General features: G+C 38.7%; 3 protein-coding genes across 5 annotated transcripts; 1 reads left to right on the forward strand and 2 right to left on the reverse strand.

Moving 5' to 3' along the window:
• Positions 1 to 5,472: 5,472 nt before the first annotated feature.
• LOC145463911 (zinc finger SWIM domain-containing protein 7-like) lies at positions 5,473 to 9,686 on the reverse strand. Its single transcript, XM_081447704.1, has 6 exons — positions 9,512 to 9,686; positions 9,397 to 9,418; positions 7,953 to 8,055; positions 7,138 to 7,216; positions 6,583 to 6,608; positions 5,473 to 6,204 (listed from the first exon to the last, which is right to left on the reverse strand). The coding sequence occupies exons 1-6, from the start codon at positions 9,585 to 9,587 to the stop codon at positions 6,079 to 6,081; spliced, it is 432 nt and encodes a 143-aa protein (XP_081303830.1). The 5' UTR covers positions 9,588 to 9,686; the 3' UTR covers positions 5,473 to 6,078.
• A 2,130-nt stretch (positions 9,687 to 11,816) lies between these two features.
• Positions 11,817 to 18,340, reverse strand: LOC145463519 (phosphotriesterase-related protein-like). 3 transcript variants are annotated; one of them, XM_081447278.1, is made up of 4 exons: positions 16,018 to 18,340; positions 13,450 to 13,907; positions 12,714 to 12,779; positions 11,817 to 12,613 (listed from the first exon to the last, which is right to left on the reverse strand). In XM_081447278.1, the coding sequence occupies exons 2-4, from the start codon at positions 13,891 to 13,893 to the stop codon at positions 12,005 to 12,007; spliced, it is 1,119 nt and encodes a 372-aa protein (XP_081303404.1). In that variant the 5' UTR covers positions 13,894 to 13,907; positions 16,018 to 18,340; the 3' UTR covers positions 11,817 to 12,004. The 3 variants fall into 3 exon arrangements, with proteins under 3 accessions (XP_081303404.1, XP_081303403.1, XP_081303402.1); XM_081447277.1 differs by lacking the exon at positions 12,714 to 12,779 and having other exon boundaries at positions 16,018 to 18,336; XM_081447276.1 differs by lacking the exons at positions 12,714 to 12,779; positions 16,018 to 18,340 and adding an exon at positions 15,434 to 15,460.
• LOC145463514 (armadillo repeat-containing protein 5-like) lies at positions 14,021 to 24,878 on the forward strand. Its single transcript, XM_081447264.1, has 4 exons — positions 14,021 to 15,780; positions 15,869 to 15,899; positions 18,370 to 20,449; positions 23,198 to 24,878. The coding sequence occupies exons 1-4, from the start codon at positions 15,385 to 15,387 to the stop codon at positions 24,192 to 24,194; spliced, it is 3,504 nt and encodes a 1,167-aa protein (XP_081303390.1). The 5' UTR covers positions 14,021 to 15,384; the 3' UTR covers positions 24,195 to 24,878.
• The last annotated feature ends 277 nt before the right edge of the window (positions 24,879 to 25,155 follow it).

Genomic DNA, 25,155 nt, shown 5'->3' on the forward strand with positions numbered 1-25,155 from the left:
AATCAACAAACTAAATAAACTGCAAAGCCGTCAACTAGGCTTAGCTACAAAAATCCGAATTTTTTTTAGATTTTTAGACGCTGAGAAGATTTTTAGAGAGTCCGGAGATTTTTAGAAGAATTTAGCAAGTTCAAGGATTTTTAGAATTTTTAGAGCCAAAAAAGTCTGTAAAAAGCGTAAAAAATATTTAGGAATAGGAATTAGATAAATAATGTTTTTATATGCGCATAAAGATCCGGTAATACGGGCAACATTTTGCTTCAACTTGTCTCGCAACATTGTTGCAATGCAAGCTGAAACACATTGTTGCGAGTATTACCACGTTTATGACCAACTTGTCAAGTTGAAGGAAAATGTTGCCCGTATTACCGGACCTTTAGGAAACCAATTCGCTCGTAAAAGTTATATATATAAGAGTGAGAAGAGGCTTCAGTCATCGTTTCATGAACAGCGGAATTCGTCTTAATTACTTAAAATGAAAACGTATCATTGGCTTTGTTTAACCTTTAGTTTATTTTAACTATTGATGGGATTTTTAGACGCATTCTCGCGAACTGTTGGAAAATGTTTTGATATTTTTCGTTAAAATTTTGAGATTTTGAGAAGAAAAAAATTGAGATTTTCAGAACTTTTTCTGAGATTTTTAGAACTTTTTAGGAGATTATCCGGATGGATTTTTAGACGATTTTTCGAGATTATTGTAGCTAGGCCTACCGTGAACGAACTGAGATCCTGTTTGATTGAACGTTGGATCTCACAGGAGATCTAATCAGCCAAATTTGAAAAGTAAAAACGATGAGGAGGCGATGAGGCGGACATAGCGTTGCATATTTAAACAATATTTTGGCTGGCCAGACCAGCCTTCTTCAGGTTTAGATGTTTTTTTTTGTTTGTTTGTTTAGATGTTACTAAATTATAAAGATGAAATTACAATATTATATAATGATGGATGTCGTAACATATATTTCGAAATTTTAAAAGGAGTGGCGGAAATGACGAACAAAACGAACTAAACAAAGTAAAGATGAAATGGTCTACGTAGACAACAAGTTTTACGATTCTGTCGATTCATTGCGTCTATTCTTACCGTGGGGCTCCAAAATTTTAACGTCCAAAGTTTTTTTGCAAGTACGTCATAAAAATAAATAAATATCTGACTTATGATGAACAACCTTCTGCGCAGACTTTTCATCCCTCTTACATGAGCAAATCCCCTACTGAGTGTGAGGCAGCACAAAGTAGCCAAAGTTGAAAGATGCCATCTTTCGAAAGATTAGCTTTTCGACTTGTTAAGTTATAACCATGAATAATGGAAATTCCGAATTATAAAATAACTAGATGAAGTTTCTTTCATAGAAAAGTCACCAAATTGAAGACAAATCAAAGCTTGGAAATAAAAAATACGAAGACTGGAGGAAAGTTGAAACTATTTGCTTTCGTTAACTTGCAAACTTCGACGAGTGTTTCTCTAAATACTGTGGGAACAACGAAAAAGACATTTCAATGAGCTAATTTATTTGCCCTCAAAATAACGCAAATTATTTTCCCTTTTCTTAGAGAAACCTTCCTTTTGGCTCTCCCTCCAACGAAGACGAAAACTTAAAATTCTAAAAAAAAAAAACCGCCTTTTTGCCTTAACTTTTGGGGGATAAGGTTTAGATTATTTGTATCGCAGGATTTTAATTCTTCAGGGGAACGATATCATGGTAATTTATATTGTTTTCTTTTTGCGGCAGACACCCCAGAGGTGTTGGAAATTGATAGTGCTTGTTAACGGAATGGTCGACTTGACATTGCGTACGGGAAGAACGTCGGTTCCATTTATATATTTCACGTTTTCCCAAAGAACTTTCCATTTCGAACGAAGCGAGAGGTCATGAAAACCGAAAAACTCGGAACCCAGGTGTAAATGTGACAAGATGGTAAATGGAACGCGCGAATTTCAGCGACTACCTTTTCAGAAGTTCAGTTTCTCTCCTAAAATTTCCAGTAGCTTGAAATGAAAAATTGTGTCCATTTTCATCCTGACCGAAATTTCCGGAAATTTTTCCAAATGGAAAACAAAATTATACGTCTGGTGTCTCTTCACTGGGTCGCACAAGTGCTACCGACATGAGCTACTTGGTTTCAAATTACCACATTCGTTTCTCTCGCTTGGAGAATTTCCGTTTGATAAATTTATCGACCCAAGATTCATCCAATATTTGACTTTTCACAATAACTTTACCAGACGTGGTTTTCGTTTTCATTAAGGATGTATTTTTTTTTGTTATTTTTTTGTTTTGACTATGTCAACCAGTTCAACTGGAATGCATAAAAAACTGATTTGCCGTTTCAAGTTGTGCAGAAAAAAGGTTTTATTTATACTGGAAAGACAGGCAGCCTGACCACGAAATAAGGGAATGTCATCCCCTGGCCTTCTTGAAGTATAAACAAGTTACAGCAATAAATTAAGGTTATTATATGTGGTTGGGAATATGCCATATCATTTTCTTCGAAACGGTGATAACATGCAAGAGGAGGCGTGAAAAAATTATCGACGGTTTTTTCTAACATTGTGATGTAAATTCAAAGACAAACCATGAAACGACCGTCTAAATTATGCAAAGATTTTTGATAAAATTTTTAGCATCTTGTCTGCCATGTAGAATTATTGTTTAAATCGCCCTATTAAAAATATCTTGATTGACGAATCTATTTTGCGGTTACTTATTTAGACAAGTATTGTCAAACATAAATTTCTACGTTTTAAAAGCAAATAAAGTTACAGAACATGCCAGAAGCTAGCTTTTCGCTGCTTGTAATGTGAAATCTCCCTTTAGGCAATGCTAAACATGCACATAAATAAATTTACAAAATTTTACAAATACGATTGAAAATTTTCTATAGAAACATAATGAACGTATATTGCGTGAAATGACGATACTTTTAGAAACTGAAAATGATTTACCCTAAACATCTTGAGAAAACTGACACAGTTAAGTAAATAACACACTATAAGTTACGCTCCGGGAAAGTAAAAACCTGGCGTACGCAATATAAAAAATGATTTAGCTATTCAACGTTTGAAAGCTATTTTAGATGGCTGATTGATTGACGAATTTCACTAAATCAAACCATCGCGGAATAGAGAGAAGAAGACTAGTTAAAAATAGGCCGCATATGATATGGTAGCAGGAGAACTACTATACCGTGACAAAATTACGTCTGGTATAAAATGATACACACAGTGTTGTCATACCGAATATTAATCAAGCTGGAAAAATTTATATCGGGCGCATTTAAAAAGCTATTAGACTAAATCAAGAAATATTTGCGTGACGGTAGAATCTACCGTCAAAAACCTATTGTCGACGACTTTCGCGGCAATCTACGCCTAGTTAAACAGTTACCCTACAAGGCATTACAAGCCTTTGCTACAACCAAAGATTATTATACTTACCACGTATGAGAGAACCTGAAGGGGAAAATCGTCAATTGTTTCCAATAGAGTTGGTTTGCTTGCAATTGTATCAGCTTTATCTCTAGCCAGAGTTTGTTTCTGCTCAAAGTCAGTGATAGCTTCCAAGAAAAGAAATTCAAAGATATCGGAGGGTACGTGAGGAACACACCTGCGGTTCGAAGAGTGTCGACTTGGCAACACTGGACAATTCGATGTATTGAAAAGTTAAGCCAGCCGGGCCAGCGACCTCCGATTGGAGGAATTAATTTTTAATGAAGAGTGCCGAATTAGTGATTGGGCAAGAAATACATTCGAACACGCAACTTCAAACATCGTACACAAACTTGAAAACATTGAGCAGAAGATTGTCTAGTCCAGTAGGGGAAAAGCCCAAAGATTTCCTTCGCTTATGGATCTCGTGATTCTTGTCTGATTTTCTCATCCTTTTTAAAAAGTCATTAAACTCATAATTCGACTATCTGACTTGAAACATAGATTGCAACCTTATCTGTATCGAAGTTAAATTAGCCTGTTTGTACTCTAAATTGACTTGAAACTAGTAACATCATTTTGATTAAATAAATGCCCCCAAATAGAGTTGATGAAGAAAACTGGACACGAACGGCATACAAGGAGGAACAACTAAATTGGGCTTTGTTCTTGTCATGAGTATGGAAATAAGTGAGAGCCATTCTCGAGGGCTTTCTTCTTCTAACCAAAATATAGTTCCCCATTTCAGGTGAAAAGTCATTACCTCAAGCAATACAAAGGTGAAGACATTTGTTTTCTTTAATACATATATGTCCCTTGGCAAAATTAGCGGGAAAGGTTGACTCACGCGCTCGTACGCTTTCCATTAAAAACCGCACTAAGTACCTCAAAACACTAACGCAAACACCATAAAAGCTAAAGAGCTTTTCTGATTTAAAACCGACGAAGAATTTTAAGATTAACGTTTAAAAAGATTGTTATCTAGTATCGTAAAGTGGTGTTTGTCTTCTCGCTAAATCGCGGCAAAAGACAATGCTGAAAGCTAAGGATTTCAAACAGTTTTAATATTTTTGGCATAACTAACGAAATTTTAATTTTTAGTGACTCTTTACGTTTAACCACAGGGCGTGCAAGCCAGAAATGTGCGTTAAAACTGACTTCTTGTTAACACGATTTGCCTGTCAGTTCTTTTCCCTGCGGTTTTTGATGATTAATAAGCTAACCCCGGCGGGGATTTGGTGCCTAATTACCAGTCGAAGCACATCTGCCTCTCACAGAGGCACTTTGACATAGCTAAAAAACGCATGCGCGAACCGTTCAACAACATTCTCGTCCTCAGAGCCCTCATTTCCAGTGGCATTGGAGCCTCCCGTCTCACAGGGGCCTTGGCAAGAAGGAAAAGGTGGCCTTTGATTGGCTAGATTTGTGGATTAAGCCTTTCACTGGTTCAACGCTGATTTCTTCTCCACAATATCACTGGTTTGGCTTCAACTAAAACCGTCGATTGTCTGCACGAATGAGTTTGCGTGCAGTGGATACGCTTTGACAAACACTGAGAAAACGTGTTGTTGGTTTTACATGATGAAAACAAACCGCTCAAAGCATGTTTTTGCGAAGCTTCTTTTCGGATTGTCGAAATGGTTCCATTTTTTACGATTAACTAGATTATTCAGTGTTTGTTCATGACAGTCACTAAGGAAATCGCTCCATAGAAATGCGTATATCACGTACCTGTCGTACGCGCACTTGCACCAGAATCTGACGGCTGGCAGGGGCAACTATATAACAGGCACGTGGTGTTAACCGTTAGCCGTAAAACAGGCCAAAATGTATCCGTTAGGCGTAAAAACTGGAAAATGTTAACCGTCAGCCGTAAGAAATATTAACCGTAAGAAAAATTTTAGCCACGAAAATGAAAATCTCAAGATCTCTTATCAAGGCTTTTTTTGGTGTCTTGTTTTCTGGCTTGTATGCTACACTATTACAGTTCTTATAATAATACCTTTTTCCGTCCCGGAATGGTCCCATGATCTTAAATGTTTTAGAGTAATCAAAGAAAAATTTTAATTCTTTTTTTAAACAATGAAACTAATTTAAAACTTTTCAAAACAATGGAAATTAATTTCTAACATTTTTGTTAACCGTAAGGAAAAAGCCGTAAAAAGCCAAAAATATTAACCGTAAGCCGTAGAAGCCACCATCCCATTAAGACCCTCTTACACTCCCTCTCGAACAATACTGACTGTCTCAATTAAATATCGCGCTTGAATTGTTTAACACCGTGAAATGGTTTGATGGGGAACTGGTAGGGCATTGACAACAGATAGAAATTTCTTTATTAAAGTACGAATTATTGTATCATATGTACAGCTGGTGGTACTGTGGAATTTCTTTGTTACAACCAATTATTTCTGAAAATTGAAGCCTGGCTGCACTTTAAAACCGGGTGAAACCTATCTGGTTGAAACAAAAGGCTGATAAGCTTTTACAATAGACTGATAAAAACTTCATAGTTAGTAACTCAAAACGAAATTCAGCAAAAAATGAGACATGTTAGATGTACTTATTTACTTCTGTAGAACGTTCAATTTCTGGTAGTAAAGATCAGAAGTCATTGCGAGAAATGGATAACAAGACTATTGTTTCTAGTTCCTGCTGTTATCTGTGACACTATCGTAACACAAGTAGGCCACAAAGTCTTCATCAGTGATGTCTCGGGTCCTGCATCTACCAAGAGCTTCAGCGAGATGAATAGCCAGTAGGTGTTTACACTGTGAAATTGTTTTAAAATGAAATGTTAGAAGGCGTTAGCACTAAAAAGAAAAACGGTTGATAGATCTTGAAGGCTAATGGACGGCAGTGGAAAACGTTTCTTGTGCTTGGCTACTATGAATTTGGTGTTACTTTGTCAAGAACTGCCAGCTATTCAGGCTACACCTTTTGAAGGGCTAAGCCTCTATTTTTCAAGCTCCAAATTCGTCTCAATTCTTCCCAAATGCAACTATTCTTATTTGTTTAGTTTCTCAGTATGACTTACTTTACGCCATCTACTCACTATGTGCTGCACTGTCTGCTCTGTAAATTCACAACCACATCATATTTTATTGCAGCAGCTATTTTCAATCTTGATTTATCCTTATTACACTCACCATGAGGGAATCCATCTTGACTAACACTAATCAGAGTCAGAAGTATATGCAAAAAAAACCAACAAGTCTCTGTTAATTTGTTTCATGATATGGAAGAAGGAACAATATTGTGACTGCTAACTGTAAACATTGCTGTCACAGGCTGTTTTACTTGTTACTCTGTCCTTTATCCATCTGTCTGTCTACCTCTCTTGTCTGTCTGTCTCTCTGTCTGCTGCCAGTCTGTCTTTCACGTCTGTCTCTGTCTGTCTGTCTGTCTGTCTGCCCATTCTCCCATCTGTCAATCAAGTTGTTGATCAAAGTTGCTTAAAAGGGTGTGAACAATTTATGTTGGTCATGTTCTTTGCACTTGTCTTGAAACTCTCTTGAAAGCAATAGCTGACAATTGGCTGTAGAATTTGCAGCGACATCTTTCTTAAAACAAGAGACCAAGCCCTAACTTTGCTGTCATACCCAAGTCTGATACTTTGAGCTTAAAGATCCCACACTGAAATTCCTGGAATCAGCCAAAATTTGCCAATTTTAATCTTTATGAACATTATAACTAAATCATACCAGTGAATGTGTAAGATGGGCAAGTACAGAAATCTCCAGTAATGAGGCAGTTGTAAAGCTGGTTGGAACTACCTACAACCTATGATAAGAAAAATTTGTCATTCATTTATTACAAAGAGTGTGAAATGTTATTTAACATGGTAGAGGTAGTGACATAGCTTTGATAAGAAATAAAAACTGCAGAATTAAGGTTAGATTTATAACAAACACATATAATGAGCACAAAAATTAAGTTAGTGTACAGTGGTATATTTGTATGACTGTGACTCAAACAAATTCCAAATTCCAAATTCCATTGTGGTTAAAGTTGACCATGGATGCTCCAGACATGAATGCAAGTTGTAATCCCCAAATACAAGATATGCATTCACATAACTATAATTTTTGTTCAGAACATAAAGGATTCTGTCATTTGATACAGAATATGACCAACAGATTACATCATAAAAATTAGTTCATATTCATTTCACGAGTCTGTTATGTACAACATTATCACTCAGGAATATTAGCATCCGATCTGTATGGGTATTGACAATGGTACCAGGAGATTTATCAAAATACCCATAAAAATTAGATGCTCATATTTTATCTGACACTCATACATTTTTAGGCTTGATATCCACTTGTTTTGAGAGTCTGGTTGTCACCCACAAGCTCCCAAAACAACCTGAATTAAAACTGAACCTGGAGTAACTTAACTACATGGAAAAATATTGCACTAGCTTGTGACCCAAATGCAGGTATTCAATAGCCAGAGGAGGCATATTTTGTAATTTATATTAAAACATTGCAAAATATCTTTTTTAGTTACCAACCTGATAAAGGACCCTTCCACTTGGTGTTATTAACTTGGTGACATTCTTCTGATCGACCAGGTCCAATGCATGTAACAGTGGTTGATGGAATACGAAGTGCAACCTACATGTAATGAAAGAAAACAGTGAAAACAAATGTTTTTGTCAGTTTGTCTGACCTAAAGGGATAGTCCTAGTGTCTCTTCTCTGTATACACTGAACCTGCACTGACATGCCCAAACGGCCTGTAAACAATGTCTGGATGAATAATAAGGCCAAAGACAGACTTACAAGGAAACTTAAGGGGAGGGGGTGGATCGAAGGGAGGCGGAGAAGTGAAGCATACCAAGGCAAAAAATCTCCCCTTCTCAACTGATTGCCCCTGACTTACTTAATTTTCTTTTAGCCTACTTTTTGTTAGCCTGGGGAGCAATTTTACTAAACCCTGGAACTCTAAAGGCATGAGGTATGCATCACTATGGTTTGCAGTACATAGTGTCACAGTCTTCTAGTGAATAATAAGAAAACATTTCTATGCCACTTTTTTCCACAGTCTTAAGTCAATGAACTTAAAAGTACGACATAAGGATTTCGATTCTCTCCTTCCCTGGTTTTGATGTGTGGATTTCGATTCTCTGCTTCGGTGGCTCACAATCCGTAGTCAACAGTCTGTGGTAGATAGACTTAAAAGTATGACATATGGATTTCGATACTCTGCCACAGCGGTCCATGGTCCATTGTGGATAAATTCAAAATAATGGCATAAAAATGTCCATATGCATCGTGCTACCATTATCATTGATGAGAGCTGACCGTACATGTAAACAACTGCAGTGTAGCCCTAATTCAGGGATCAATGATAAAATCCTCTGTCAATGCCAAACTTTTGTGCCTTTTGTGCTTCTTTCTTTAAAGATTTGTACGGCAGGACTGTGGACGATGGACCTCAGTGGCAATCATTTTACTTTTCTTGACCACTGTGGACTGTGGATATTCAGCCCAACACAGTAGACCTCAGCACAAGGCTCTGCGGAATACCCCACAAACTCTGCTGTTACTCCCCAGAGACTCGGACTGAGGTCTATTGTTTTAGGCTGAATTTTAATATATCGAAATTGGTGTATAATTTACATCTCCAGAGTTCCCAGGTACAATAAAACCTAATTTAGCCATAGAATTTGTACCTTCCCACTGGCGTGTATTAAATATCCTCTACGTATTTTTACACAACACAGAATATGGCCCATGCAGTCAACAAAAAGGAGATCTATATAGACAAGGGCCTCGTAGGTCATTTCACTGAGTATGAAGCATAAAGTAACGAAATGTATCACAGCTTACAGCTTAAATTAATTAATTAGCAAGACATGTAAAGACAAGATCGCTTGGGCTTAAAATTTAGAGTTAAATACCCACGAGGTTTATAGTCGCTGAAGAAGTTTATATAACGACCAATTACACTTACGCGGAAAGTAATTCGCCTGACACTGAAACAAAAACAAATAGGACAACGTCAGATAAGCTGGCACCTGTACGAGACAACTGGAGACAACCATTCTGATCAAGTTCAGGATACTTACAGTGACCATGCTTTTCTTTTGCTATTCGAACTTCCGAAAACAGCTGATCTGCAACATGTCGTAGTGATAATGCCATTTTAATGTACTATTCAGCTAGCTGACTTGAAAAGTTGCAAAAATCGCGCTTCCTCCATATTAGTATTTAGCAGGCCCAGGCTCTCACGTGCATTTCAGACATGATAGGCGTGGTGAGGAACGCGAGAAAGAGGGGGGGGGGGGGGGGGGGGAGAAGAAAAACGGAGGGATTTTTTTCCATCTGTTTTCCTCTACCTTTCCCCTCACTTTCGAGAAGCCTGATACTCGGGCTAGAACGCAACAAGCCAAATTGATATCCCACTTGGACCAGTCATATGCATACAGCATACAGCATTGTCTAACCCTAACCCTAAGTACAAATAAATGTGATAAACTTCGTACGTCCTTGTAGATACATCTGACAGTTGCATAACTGAAAGATTTCAGCCCAAACTGCAGGTTACTGAGTCAATTCTAGGCAATTGAAAATATTGATAGTAGCTTTTCTTGATTTACTAAGGTTTGTATCTATGTAGACCAGAAAACTGAAGAATAAGAGTGGTATAGCTGGGGTCAGAGTTTGAAAAAATAAATGTTGTCAGAGCAATAGTAGCTTGTCAGGAGGTGCATCTTTGAGTTACACATGCGAGCAAAACGATCCTTTGTGGCGCAGTCTGGTATGGAATGTAACCAGCAAAGGTACCGTCTGAACTTCAATCGTGGTTTAATAATTATTCCAGAGATTTCTATCACATGACAGTTGAAGAGGGCACAACCCAAGTCAACCATCATCCACAGAAATCAAAAGCAAAATAATAAGCTACAGTAATTTTTTTAGTATAAACCTACTAGCCGTTCAAAACTTTATTACAGACACTTCAAAAACACAAAGAGGCTTGGTTACTCACCATCTACAACAGGATAGATAGTGAGCAGCGTAACCAACAAGAGAATGGTAATTGCGATAGAAAGCTGGTAGATTTTATACTAATTACTAGGAGAAAGGGGACAATAACACTGAACACTATAACCCCTACCCTTGCCCAAAGTAGACGCTTACAGCTTGTTTTTACTTGTAACAGGATACACAGGATAAGGGTTTTAAGAAAGGAATTAAGGGTGTGCCACAAAGCCTCACATCCATACCCCCTTTGTACATTCATGTTTGCAGGATAAACACCCTTCAGGCCTCTTTGGACTTTGGGAGAAAAGATCAACTGCAAGCAGCCCACCTAAAGGAATTGCAGAGTCATAACAGTTTTAGTTCAACTGTTACGAGTAGGGAGTAAAGGACTGCAGCCATCAAGGTTGACCCCTTGTAGTGAACAAGTGAACCCATCTGTCTTTCTCTCCTCCTATAGTGAGGATAAAAGCAATTATTATATGGCTAGCTCCGTGAGCAGGCAAGATTAATCAAATCCTGCCCCGTGATTGTCTACCCAAGCGGGCAAGCTGGAGCTATCTACCTGCTCAGGACTACCCGCGCCATGTCCTGCAAAAAAAAATTTCCCCGAAAGCCATATAATAAATCCTTTATTGACCAAGCTTGTTCGGTCAAGAGGGCTGGATATTAGCCTCATTCTTTTTTTGTGAGTTTATGAACCTCGACTCCATCTCAGTCTATAAACTCACTAAAAAAGAACTTGGCCAATATCCAGCCATCTTGACCTCACACTTGGTCAATAACCCATATATACCAGTAGTTTCATAACATGATGTTACAATCCCGGTCATAAGTCTTGGGACACTGTGCACTTTTGTCAACATGGTCTTTCTGTCCACCTCCACCTCCCTACCCCCAATACAATGTTGAAGTTGATTCATCCAAAGTAGACCCACTATTTCAACATTGCTTTGGGGGAGAGAAATTGAATTATGATTTCCCACTTCAAAATTATGCATCACCAGTTGGCATTTTGTCATATGTCCCAAGAACTTTGACCAACACTGTAGCCTCTCTTAATTTGTTTTCACAAAATCATCTGTTTTCACTGAGCCAAACAATTCCCGTTTTGTCATGTTTTTTGTTATATATATATCATTTATTTTGTACAAATTCATCATTCTGTTTTCACTAAGTTCAAGAACAATATCTTAAATTGTCAAGTTACTTTACCAAGACTGGATCCAGACCTCTTTATTTATTAAGTCAGGTAGGACCCTTTGAGCCTTAAATTTAGATCGGGCTGAGAAAAAAAGCTCTGGAGGAGGGGGTGGGCAGGGTTAGATCCAGGACAGGTGCAGGTCAAGCAGGAATCTTTTTTCTCAATCATTTCTTTGAAGCTCGGCATACAATAAAGATAACTTGAAATACATCCTGACCAGCAAATACCCAGCAAGCAAAGAAACATCAATTTCTTCTTAAAATTACTCATAAATTATGTCATTATTTACTTATTTAAGAATCCTAGTAAAAATCCTACTCTACCTGAACATAATCCACTATGTTGACAAACACACCTAAAAAACATTAACTATTTACTTGAATGTTAACCAAGTTCTAGGGTTTGAAATCTGAATTTTGTCAACTACTTCTTGGGAAATCCCTCTCAACAGCATTTTTGGAACAGCATTCACTTGTATGTGAGCGTATCCATGGCCACCATATTTGACGAGTCGATGACGGGTGTGAACATCATGAGCAATGACAACTTTATCTTCATACCCCTCTGACACCAGAAATTTGATATTCTGGATCCTCTGAGCATCACTCATCATATCAACTGCTGGGTTAGGTGGGTAATAAGACAATTCAATTCCAAACAGGTCATATTCCAGATAAACCCCTGAGGCTGCCAACTCCAAGAGTTTTGCATGATCAAAGACAGTACGATCAATATGAGAGATAACTGTTTTGTTGATATCTGCACCAGCTTCCTGTAGAATGCGGACTATCTCCATGGGTGATAGCTCATTCCGTCCAGGGTGGATAATGAGAGGAGCCCCAGTTTGAGACTGTGCCGCAGCTGCAGCTAATAGAGACCTTCTCTCCGCAGTCTCTAGTGGATACGAGCAGCCAATTTCTCCTATGACACCACACTTGATTGAGGAGTCACCAACACCCTCAGTAAGTTCCTTGATCATTGTCTATTAATTAAAGAACAAGCTTGATGTTTAGTTCAGTGGGTTTTAGTAACAAATCTTACTTCTTTTCTATTACATGTATTTTTACCTAAGTGACTTGTACCTCCCATTTCCATAGTCTGTGTATTTCTACAGGGTCTCTTGATAAGCTCCACACCAAACTCCCAGCCTGAAGGATTAGGTGGTCGGAGTAAGATCTTGAGCTAAAGCCTCTATTGTTGCAGTTGATAGAAATTAATGGAGAGCATTGACCCCATCTCCCATGCAGGGAGATGGACCTAAAGATGAAAAAAGTGCGGTGGCTAGCTATTTTGACCATGTTCAACCTGCATGTGCACAAGGAAATGGGGGGAAGGCTTAAATCCCACTCCACCTAACCCCAAAGAGAAACATCAGTAAGCTCATGGCCATTTACACCACAACCTACTGAAAAAGTTGAGCAGCTGAGCATAAAAAAGGCTGCTGCTGTACCTTTTGGGGGCTTAAAAGTTTGTTGATTGGATTCACTCAGGATGCCAAAATCTAAAAATAATGAATACTGTGGGAGTTCTTGCAGTACCTTCTGAGCATTGAGCTGAAAAGTTGTCAGTGTCAGTTGATTTGCTGTTTTGGAATTTGTTCCTCTTAGGGATCAAGAAAAATTTGAGCTTCACCCATGAAACAAGATGTTGGTACCTTTCAGAGGTTCTTTCAAAATGTCCAATAGCATATCTGTTTTATAAAGAAGCAACCCCATGGTGCCTGGGAATTCTATTTCCTCATTCTGTGTTATTGCATTACCATTAAATAAAAGCCAAATTATGCCAAAGCCATTACCATCTGTTAAAGGATAAACTAACCTTGCTCAGTTCCTCCACAGATGAGGACTTCACTTCTGCTGGAAGGGTGTGGTCCAAATAGTACCCTGTGCCGGCAATGATATTCAAGCCAGTTGCTGTTGCAGCTTTAGCAAGGTACTCCACATCCCTGGAGATACCAACAGTGGTAACTTCAACAATGCTTTGACCCCCCTCTTGCTTGAACAAGTTCAGTTCTCCTACAATGTCCTCAAAGGGTTCATCTCCAAGAGCCAAGTTAAATGTGTGACTGTAAGGATTCTGATGTATCCAACCCAGATTAGCCATGTTAAACTCAGAGTTCGTCATTCTTTCAGCATCTGACACCCTCCAGGGTGGTCTGAGACAGTTTTTGTAATCCATCTTGATGTGCTCATGTGTAAGGGTGCGACCCAATGCACTGGGAGCTATGGGACCAAGGACTGTTTGGATTTGACCTGACGACATTTTTCTTTACAGGTCTACAAATTAATAACCAAAAATAAAAGTGAAAAAATTAAATGTTTTTATTGATTATAACTGTTTTGTAAAGTATAATCTTTTTTAAAGTAACGAAGTTGAATTTGTTCCCATTTCTAATGTTTTCAAATTGCTATAATCATTGTGTTCTCGTGATAGTATTATAGATGATGGCTTTTAATGCTTTCAAAGTTTTATACTTGGTAATATTCATGCTGTTTGAGAACTGGGTTGCTTTGACTGCTTCAGCAAAGAATCTTTAGGAGTGTTAATGAATAGAGTCATTTTGCACCACCCTTGTTTCCTCATTCAAGAAACCTGACTGGGATTGAAAAAAGAAAATGCAGTTTTGTGACACAGTCCCTAGATAAATCCTTATCAAACCCAAAGGAGGTGGAAAGGGTCCATACGGGAGAGGTAGGGGTACGCTTCATCGATTCAAAGAATCTCTCATGGGAGTGGTATGGACATTTTCTAGAACAACTGACACATTTTAAGACTTACAAGTAAATTTACATTGCTGGACGAGGGTTGAATATTGGTTATGGAGAGAGATCTCCCATGTGATATGGCTAGGAATGTTGATATGAAAATATGAATTAGATCCCTAAGTGAGACCAGTCTGGAAATGACTCATGCTGTATACAGGTAATGCCTCTAAAATTAACCTGTGAACAGGCTAACTAGTCGAGGATGGGGCAAAAAGAAAGTGGGAAGAAAGAGGTCACATTACTCTCAGCCAGTTCCTTCTTGGCCCTTCTAGCCATGGTCAGAAACTTCCAGCATGAGTCTGACACACCAACCCCCACACCATTCCCCCCTCTGCCACTTTACTCACAGCCAGTTCCTTCTTGGCCCTTGCGGCCCCAGTCAGACCCTTCCAGCTGCAGCCTGTTCATAGGCGACCCTAAGATACACTACCATATTCTAAAAACAATGTCACACCTGATTGGCGTGGTAGACGCCACCAACACAGCATAACAGCATTTTTTGCTTCTGCTTGGGCAACCCAAAACCGGGATTGACTTTCTTCCCTAAACACCGTATCCAAACCCAGATCCTCGATTTAAGCCCGCATCCTTTCATATGGGACTTTCCATAGGGCTTTGGTTAATAAAATTGTAAATTTTTTGAAGGGTGAAATATTTACAAGAATTTTAGTCTGGCCTCTCCAATCCTACACTCAGCTAGGACATGCAGAAAACATTGTAGGGTGCGCAGAGGTCGAGCACACCACTGAATTCCAGTTCATCATTTATGTCCCAGGGGTTTTCTTTTTCTTCTCTTGCAATCGCATAGCCGCAACGGTCTTTGCAGACGAGTTTGGAAGAACTCGAAGCTAGAAAGGGCATCACACAAAGGGTGCAGGGTGCCAACCTCACCCCTTTTTCGTGGTTTAAGCCTGGTTTTAGACTTATTTTGAACCATGATTTGATATACCTAGCTTATCTAAGTACATAAAGTCTTTTTACGGACTAAATGCACTTATCTAACGAGCTTACTGCATCAAAAAAAAAAAAATACAAACCTCTTGAAGCGATCGCTTCCGTCAGCTCTAAAGACAAGCACGATGCGCAGTGGCTTCTCCGAGTTTTACGCCGCTGCGCATCGGGAAGTTTTAAGATGGCGTCCGCTGCTGGCGAGTACATCGAGAGTTTGATCGGGAAATTAAACCCCAAATCGGAGTCAGGAACTAAAAAAGCTCTGAGCGAGTTAACAAAACTGACTAAAGTCAAAGAAAACGTACATTGGTTTTGTATTAAAAGCGGTTTAAAGCGACTTTTAGGTCTTATCCAGCAACCAAATAGGACAATTGCTGACATGGCGCTAAGCGTATTGGCGAACTGTGCTCGTGAACAAGAGAGCAGAAGAGAGGTTAGTGTCCGTAGAATTAAAGAAGGTACTTCAATTGTCATTTTTGTTGACTTGATTCTATTTAAATTTCATTACTTCAATTTTCTAGATAAGGAGATTGGATGGAATAGCTACCCTTGGTGAGTAATGCATGAAGCTTTCAGTAAGCTTATTAAAAATTCATTCACTCAACTTGAACTGTGACAACTGTGACAACTGTAACCTTTGTTTTGTACTGAAGTTCATCAAGAAACATACCTTAAGCCGCAGTTTAAGCTTATATCGATCACAAAGTACTTGGTATATATAAACAAATTATATCCTCCATTTGGCGCGAAAATACACTCGGATATTTGTCCGCGGACATTATCTGTTCCGAGAAGCGAATGTAATTGGCTAAGCTGTAGCGGCTCCCCTGGCCATTTTGTTTTGTTTTGCTGTCTGGTTTTTTTTTTTTTTTTTTGCTTCCTCTTCTTTTTCTTTTTCTTTATGTGTAATAGTAGGCCGAAGCTTAATAAATAAATAAATAAATAAAAAATAAATAACCGGGCCGGAATCCTAAATCCTCGAATTTGATTGGCTAATCACGTGCTTGTGACTGGTCCAGCTTTTTACAATACAGCCCATGGGCCAGATTTTTTCCCCACTGTAACAACTATGGTTCCTAAATTTCGCTCCTAAAAGTTAGCGGTAATTGTCAATCTTTTGCCTTTTTTACACTTCCTTCAATGATTAGTCAATGCAAGTTTATCTCTGTTCACTTTAAAATGGCAAGGCAAGTCACTGTAAGTAAATTCAATCGAGTGTTTTGAAGTTGTGAGAGTTTGCTTTGCTGTGTGTAGCTTGGCGCTGTAATGGTGTGTAATCCTGTGTTTCTCTCGCTGTAAAATTTGAGTCAATTTCAGTCGAGTTTACCTCTGATCGTTGCCGTATTTAGAAGAATTTCTGTAGAATACACTCAATGAATTCCCTCGCTTTCTGCAATTCAATTTAGGGTAGAAAAGTCTGATTTCAAGTGATTTTAATAGCAGCGACTGACAGAAATTGATTTTGTAGTAAAACTTCAAACTTCGCACGAAATTTCACACTGCAAAAACAAGTTTTGGAGAACTTAACTGGTGAAATAAGTGCAGCTAACATAAAGTAGTTCGAAAAAAATCTGTTCTTTAATTCATCTTTCTTTGTCTACTATCTGAGTTACTCGCTCGTTGCGAAGATTTTTTACAAATCGTTAGTAGACAGCACGCAAGCCAATTCAATGACAAAGTTGCATAAACAAACCCATTTGTAATCTGTAAAACAAATTTACTGTAGGACAAAAAAAAACATGTTATTTGCCGGCTTAGGGACGGTCCGTATAGTGAAAAACTATGACCTTTCTTGACCTTAATTTTGAGCTGGTTGTTGACTCGTTAAGTAGCAGACATTTGGACAAAACTGGTTTTAATCATCTAATAATGGAAGTACAAGTATGTGCAAACTTTTTTATGTGCCAGTGAAAAATCAGTCAAGCAATTAAGTTATTTAAGAGAAAAAATCGACACAACCAAACAAGTCGTGTATCTTCAGCTTCAGTCCTAAACAAATCTTCCAAAATTTTAAAGTTTGTAAAATCTGGTCAGATACTTGTACACACACAGAACTTCAGGGCTTGTTTAATACACAATATGATGAAATGACAAAATGGCACTACAGGTAGCAGTCAATGTAAGATATGGGTGTCTGGAAGGGTTAACCTGTATAGTTGAGAGCTAACCACTGCTATGTTGAGTCAGTGATATTTAGGCTATAAACCTATAACTATTTAGGCTAGCCATAGTGCCATTTAGTCATTTTGTCCTTTCGTGTTTTAAACATGCACAGAATATTTTCAACTACAAAAAAGAGTAGCAGCTCTACTTGTCTGGCAGTTGTTTAAAATTATTTTTGCTCAAATTTTATATGCATGAAAACTGGGGCCTTATTTCTTGAAAGCCCCAGAAACTTTTTGGGCTCGCAATGGCATTTTTAGTTAATCTGTATTTAAAGACAGAGGTGTATCAACTGAAACTTCTTGTATGAAGAGAACCTCTGCTCATATTAAGAATATATGGATAAAACAGCTCTGTAGTCATAAGGTTTGAGATTTTGCAATGGCTTTTCGGGTGCGAAAACTTTTCGGGACCTTCGAGAAACAGGGCCCTGGTCAGATTAAAAATAGTAATAACCAGTCCGCTGAATGTTATGGGCTTGTCAATTTTTGCTTTCTGTGGCCATACTGTTGTCATAGAATATCAAAACACCTTGATGCTTTCCTTTGAGCACATGTAGATTACCAAAGCTTTCATCCTCAGCACAGATGTGGCCATAAAACTACATGTACACGTAAATAGAGAGCCACTTTAAATGGAATGTTAAAATTGCACCATCCAATCAATAATTTTTGCTGTGAAGTCCCTTGACCTGTTAACCTATATGTACATGTAACTCTATATCTGCTGAAATAGTGTACAGGGTTGTATATATAAAATTATATCAAAAGTTGCCAAAAGCCACTGGCTCACAATACTGAGAACTTGTTAAAATAAACACTACTCTTTTTAAAGGATAGTTTTTTTGTTTTTTCAATAGCTAATGTGTTGAAGATGAGTGAGAAAACCAGCATTTTAAACCGGACATCTAGAGCACTGGCAAACTTAGCAGAAGATGAGCTTAATGTACTTGTCATGGAAGAGCTTGGAGTTATTCCTGAACTTGTTAAGCTTTCATTGAAGACATCTGACAGTGATTGCCAGCAGTCAGTCTTGAGAGCATTGAGAATGCTTTGCACAACTTCAGCACAAAAACAGGTTGTACTAGATTTAGATGCTGTGAAAACAATCATGGAAATGCTTAATTCTGACAAGCCAGCTCTGGTGAATTGCTGTATCAAAACTGTGGCAGAACTCACCAAAGAATGTAGCAGAGAAATGGCTCAGCAAATTCAAGACTATGGCGGTGTGAAATACATTGTTAAACTTGCCAATAGTGACTCCATAAAAGTCAGGCACCCAGCTTTACTTTCTTTGGCAAATTTGGCCCATCATGCTCATGTGCGTGTTTGCATTGGTATAGAAGGAGGAATTCAGTCTTTGTTTCAGCAACTTAAGAGGGAAGAAACTGGCCATGCTACTTCCAAGGCAATTGAAGGACTTTGTTTTTGTTGCCGAGAAGGAATTAATCGTGTAAGGGTGCTTGAATCTTCAGCACTGGAACTGCTCCTTAAGGTCTTGTCTTCAGGAAAATGTACTTTTTCTCTTAATAAAAAGATTGTGCATGCATTTTCATTGTTTTTGCACTATCAGGCAGCATTAGATGTTCTTCTAAATGGAGGTTTGGTTCCAACTCTTGTCAATCATCTGAAAAGAATCATCTCAGATGCACCTTTCAGAAATAAGTGTGACGGTCATGATGAGGAATTTTCAGATCAGCTGCCTTTCACATCTGATGTTTCATTAGAAAACTCATTAAGGGCTACTGCAGTCAAAGATGCATTTCTTGATGCAAGCGCAGATACTCCAATGGATGAAAGTTTCTTAAAAAAGGTGGAAGAGATAGCAAAGGAGGTATCAGACTCAAAAGTGAGTGGCCAACTTTCCAAGTTTAAAAGGAGAAGTGGGATGAAGCTGAAGCCATCTCCTATTCCAACCACTCCTCCACCAGGTGTGCGTACCATAGGACATGGACGATCAGTGTTCAGCTTTGCTTCCAGACAGACGGACACAACATCATTGGTGTCAGTGTGCACTTACTCTCGTAGTATTTCATCTCTGGCATGTTCATCGAGTCATGGTGCAAATCTGTTACCTTCCAGTCGCCCAAGTGTGTTGTCAACTTATCATGTTTCTACAGCTCCAACAGTCAACATCTCTATACATGATTCAGATGAACCAAGTGGATTACCACCTAGAGACACTGAATCTGTGTGTGCTGAAAGCCAAAATGTGACCCTGGATTTGAAGAATTCTTTTACATTGAGAACTACTGCCAGCCAAAGTGATCGGTCAGTTGTAATCTCTGCCAACTCTCAGGCTGAAACCATGTCAAATGAAAGCTTACCATCTCCTTTAACTCCTAAGGCTCAAGCAGCATTACATCATCACCGTGGTCCAGGTCATGATACCATGCTGTTGTTATGGCGCATCTCACAGATGACAGATCCAAGCTCTCTTCTTGTCACCAAGCCCTGCATCCAAGCATTGTTGGATTATCTTTGTTTGGTTGACAATCCAAGTCCGAAGTGTGCAAGGCTCCTTAATTGTCTGGCGACAAATCCACTGTGTTTGAAGGCTTTGATTGTGAATGGAGCTGTGGTTGCAGTCCACCATCAGTTGTGCTGCATGTGTAGTGAAAGCCAAGCTACAACAAATGAGGATACACCCTCCACTGTTACATGTAGTTCAGAGGGACAGAGTTTACGGACACCCTGCAGCACAATGCATTCTGCAGACAGTATCACTGAGCAGGAGGACAAAACCAAGGCTAGCGTTACGTGCCATGTCATGTCTTCATCAACCCAAAGCTACTGCCAAGAAACTGGGAAACATTTACTGGAGACATTTTCAACCCAAGTGCAAACTCCATTTGGAAAAGGTGTCCTTGAAAATTTACTTCTCAAAGGATCAAAGGGAGAACGTGAAGAGTGTGTGCTTGCTTTGCCACTCTTATGCAGGTACACAATGACACTTAATGCCAGTAAGATCATGTATGTACACATGTGTAGAGCAGAGTAGCTAGCTAAGATGTTGAGGTAGATGTTGATTTTTGCTGGCATCAGGCTATTTTTGGCAATCCTGGAACTACAAGCCGACAAACTGTAATGATGCATGTATATTGCACATGTACATTACAGCCAGGAAGACTTCACCTTAGTAACATCAACAGGGATAGTGGAATTGAAATTCCTGAAGCATGGATGCCCATGATCAAAAAACACAACAACAGGATAACGGTACAACAGCGGGCCACTGAGAGAACAGCTACTCGTCGGAACAATGGAACAATAGGAGGATCGATATGCACCAATCACAGCTGACCTTTGTGATATAAATGATACCGTGCAATCAGTCGACCTTATCGCCTGAAGAAGACAAGCAGTAAGCAGTCGAAACATCGCGATCTCCATCTAAAGTGACTACATCGTGTGACAAACGATAATACATTTTATTATTGCATCTACTACGATGAATAACATCCTTTTCCTCGACAATTACCCAAAATGTTACCAAGTCCAGGGTTGTCAAAAGTAACTGGCAAAAATCATGATCTACATGCACTTCATGATGTAAATGAGAATGTACATGTCCCAGGGGCAGGGGGAACTTCCACATAAAAAGGACGGGGCTGCTTGTCGGAAATTTTGAAAAGAACCCCAAAGAGTATGAGGGGTGATTCCCGCCAAAATTAAGTTTGTGAATTTGTTTTGCTGTTTGCCAATGCGGGTGTTTTTGATGGTATGAGTTGTGTTTAACCTGTTCTCAGTTATGTTTGCCAAAACATTGCTGTTGTTTTTGTTGCCCCTTTTTATTCGTTGAAAATTATGTTTTCTGCATTAACAATTCTCTTCTGTATAATTTACACATTGTGTCATGTTTTGAATTGTGTTCTTCTAAATCTGGGTCTTCAGAGAGCTCAACTGCTATGGTCTAGCGTGAGTGATTAATCACTGGTATGCAATTTTTCTGGCAGGAAGAAAATTTATGCTACTCTCGCAAAGCTGCAAGATGGCAGAAGTTGTGAGCAATAGTCTTTAAACATGGATAAATGAAATTTTACTACAATTTGCCTCACCAAACCTGGTTTCTGAGAGCTAGGAATCAGTCTTTTATTGTTGAAACTCTGTATAACACAGTTGCGAGGTTTGATGGAGTTCATGGAATTGATGACTTACTCAGCTCCTGTAATCTTTCTCTTTCTGCACATATGGCTGAACAACTTTTCATGGGTCAGCATGGTAGACCGAAATATATTTTTCCTCAAGAACAAGTGGAATGTCTGGTAGAATGGCGGTTTAGTGTTCCTCAGATATCAAATCTCCTGGGAGAGTCCTCAAATGACGAAAATATGCCTGTCCGTACTGCAGCGATGCAATACGTTCAACTCCAGTGATCTCAAGATCTAGAGACAACCGTTGGGGTTGATTTGTTGCACAACAGATCGTATCCTACTTTAGTAACAGAAGTAAGAAACCAGTCCTTCTCTTGTAACCAGCATTAGGAAACTCCTGTAGTATGCACCTAACCAGGCCATCGATCTAGATCGCTGTCAATGATTCATGTTGGTGTACATCTGTCGAATACTTAACCTATGCTCACACAGGCAACTTTCCACTGTTCGAGGAGTGTTGATGTCTGGGGAACACTAAACCCGGCTATCAGAATGCAAGTTTGATGAGGCAAATTGTTGTAAAATTTCATTTATCCATGCTCGAAGGCAATTCCTCTCAACTTTGGGCATCTTGCAACTTTGCGAGAGTAGTGCAAATTTTCTTTTCGCAGCAAACTATGCATAATGTATCACTCACGCCACTTGGTCAAGCTCTCTGGAGACCCGGATTTAGAAGAACATAATTTGAAACACGAATAATAGAATCGCAATTCGCATAACACCATACAGAACAATGTAATATGTAGATACAGAAGAGAATTGTTAATGCAGAAAACATAATTCGCGACAAATAATCAAATACAAGGGCAACAAAAACAACAGCAACGTTTTGGCAAACATAATTGAGAACAGGTTAAACACAATTTGTAACATCAAAAACACCAGTGAAAACATTAAAAATGACATTGCCAAAGAGCATTACAAAATCCCAAACTTTATTTTTATTGGCAGTAATCACCCCTCATATAAGAGGTACCAAGATCCTGTTTTGTGGTAGTGGCTTGAATTTTTTTTTCCCTAAGAGGTACCAATTCTTACATGACGCATTATCTCCTGTCATATTTTTTTGGCTCAATACCCTAAAAGTTACTTCAAAAGCTCCCACTGTGGACATTTTGAGTCTAAACACCCTGAGAGTTACCAAAACCGCTTTTCTAACCTCTAATAGGTACGACGAACACCCTGTCCTTTTTAAATGGGAGTCTCCCCCCCAGTACATGAATTGTACATTACACAATTACACATACTGCAAAGCAGATGGAATACAAAAAGAAAAGGAAAAGAAGAGTCAGTTGATTAGATTAACTATTTTAGCTTGATTGAATTGAATTTACTTTTTGATACACCAGATATACAGGTGTAGTTATACTGTGAGTCATTTAATGACTTCTCTGTTTATATTTTGAGTCCCTTACAATGTAGATCTCATAGTTGTCCATGTTGACGCATGTCATATACATGTTTAATTAATTTATGTACTGTTCAGTGAAGTTCAGTTATAGTGTAACTTTTTTATCTTTCATTTGATCTCTAGGACCAAAAAATTGAAGCAGCAAATGCTTGTTGAAAGGAAGGGTTTGAGGATGTTTTGTGATTTGTTCAAATCAGCGGCTGCAAATAGTGAGACCTTTACAATGGCTGTGGAGTCTCTGGTGGTCCTGGCCAATGATTTACAAGTAACATGTCCTGCAGAGGTTGATGAGAAGGAAGAAGTTAACATTTCTAACGGACTGACTAAACCTGCAGATGACAAAATCCATGATCCTCAAGCAATGAACACAGATGCTTTTGCTGACCTACACCAAGTGAAAAAGTTGAAAGTGAATGCTAGTAAGTCACTGCTGTTGCTCTCCAAGAATGCAGAACATTGTATCAAAAATGAGCGGGATTGTTCCTCATGTCCCTACAATGAAAATATCAATGGTCCTCATGACGTGGCATTTCAGATGGACAGTGGAGATATCATTGCTGCACACAAGGAAGTCATGAAGTCAGCTTCTGATGTCTTTACTGCTATGCTGTCAAGTTGTTTCATTGAGTCAACGCAGTCTGTCATTCCAATTCCAGATGTTTCTACAGGTGTCTTTGAATTTGCTGTTCATCACATGTATGGATGCAACATTCTGCCTAGTAAGGAACAGAGCTGTGTTAAAATGCTGTCCTCTGTGTCATGCTGCTGTGAAGTGCTACAGAGAAAAGTTGGCAACCTTCAAGGAATGGACACCAAAGTACAGTTCTTTTTAGAACTCTTAACTTTTTCAGATAGATTCATGTTAGATCAACTGAGAACTATCTGTGAGACGTTCCTAGTCACTCTAATCAGCACTACCAATATTGTGCAAATTTGTACCATTGGTCTTCAACTGAACTCCCCACGACTCTGTGTGAATAGCCTTTCATACCTTTTGAATGTGAAGCTATCAGATCTTCCAACTCGCTTGCATGTATTCAGAGAACTGTTTCTTTGCGTTGAGAGTGAAGATATCGTGAAACATCTGTACCAGTTACTTCTCCCCCACTTGAAGCTTTAGTATGGCTTTAGTATGATTTAATATTGAGCCTAGAAACTTTTGCAAAGGTACATCATAAAGCTGTACATATAAATGGTGTCAAAAGATCAAATAATAAAATTAGCACATAATAATAACATTGATGGACACCCAAAATGTAGGTACTTCTTCAGAAAATGAAGGAAAGTTGCTTCTCAAAACTTACTTTTAAAGTCGTTCTGGGTGACCACACAAATGACAACTGCTAAATTATATGGATCCTTGACCTGGTTCACACTTGTGAGATAAGTACATGTGCAAGCACAAGCATAAACACAAGAAAACACTATTGTGCACCAAGGTGAAATAAGCACAAGCATAAGCACAAGAAAGAGATGTGTTTTCCTTTTTCTTGTTCTTGCTCTCCTGCTTCTTCCACTATTTTGCATATGGGAACTGGCATGAAATAAGGACAAGAATAAGTGCAACCATTCTATCAATCGCTATCTTGTTTCTCCACTGTTACTCGCACTGCACGTAGGTATGCCACTAGTATGAACATCCTTGTGATTATGCTTGCACTTGTGTTTGTCTTGCAATATTATTGTGAACCAGGCTTTACAGTTGACATTATTTGCAACAAGGCAAGTTAACATAACTATAATGTACAGCACATGTACATGTATGTTCCATGAGCAGTCTGTTTTGTACACAAAAAATGCAGTTGATTGCTGGTGGAAAGCAATGCAATAACATATTACGGCAAAATGTGATTTTGATCAGTTTGTTCTGGGACACTTGATAAACCAGCTAAGCACAGGAAGTCTGACAGCAACAAGGTTTCCATGAAATATAAGTCTTTATTTGAGAGATCAGAGAAATTTACGAAGTGACTGTATAGTGTTAGTGAATATAATTTTAGTAAAATCTTTTTACATTGAGCCAAGCTGCATCCTGGGTAAGCTCAATTTCTGCCACTAACAGCGGCTGGGAAACAAGCCTA

This window comes from Orbicella franksi, chromosome 12 (assembly GCF_964199315.1).
Source record: "Orbicella franksi chromosome 12, jaOrbFran1.1, whole genome shotgun sequence".
NCBI classification, from domain to species: domain Eukaryota; kingdom Metazoa; phylum Cnidaria; class Anthozoa; order Scleractinia; family Merulinidae; genus Orbicella; species Orbicella franksi.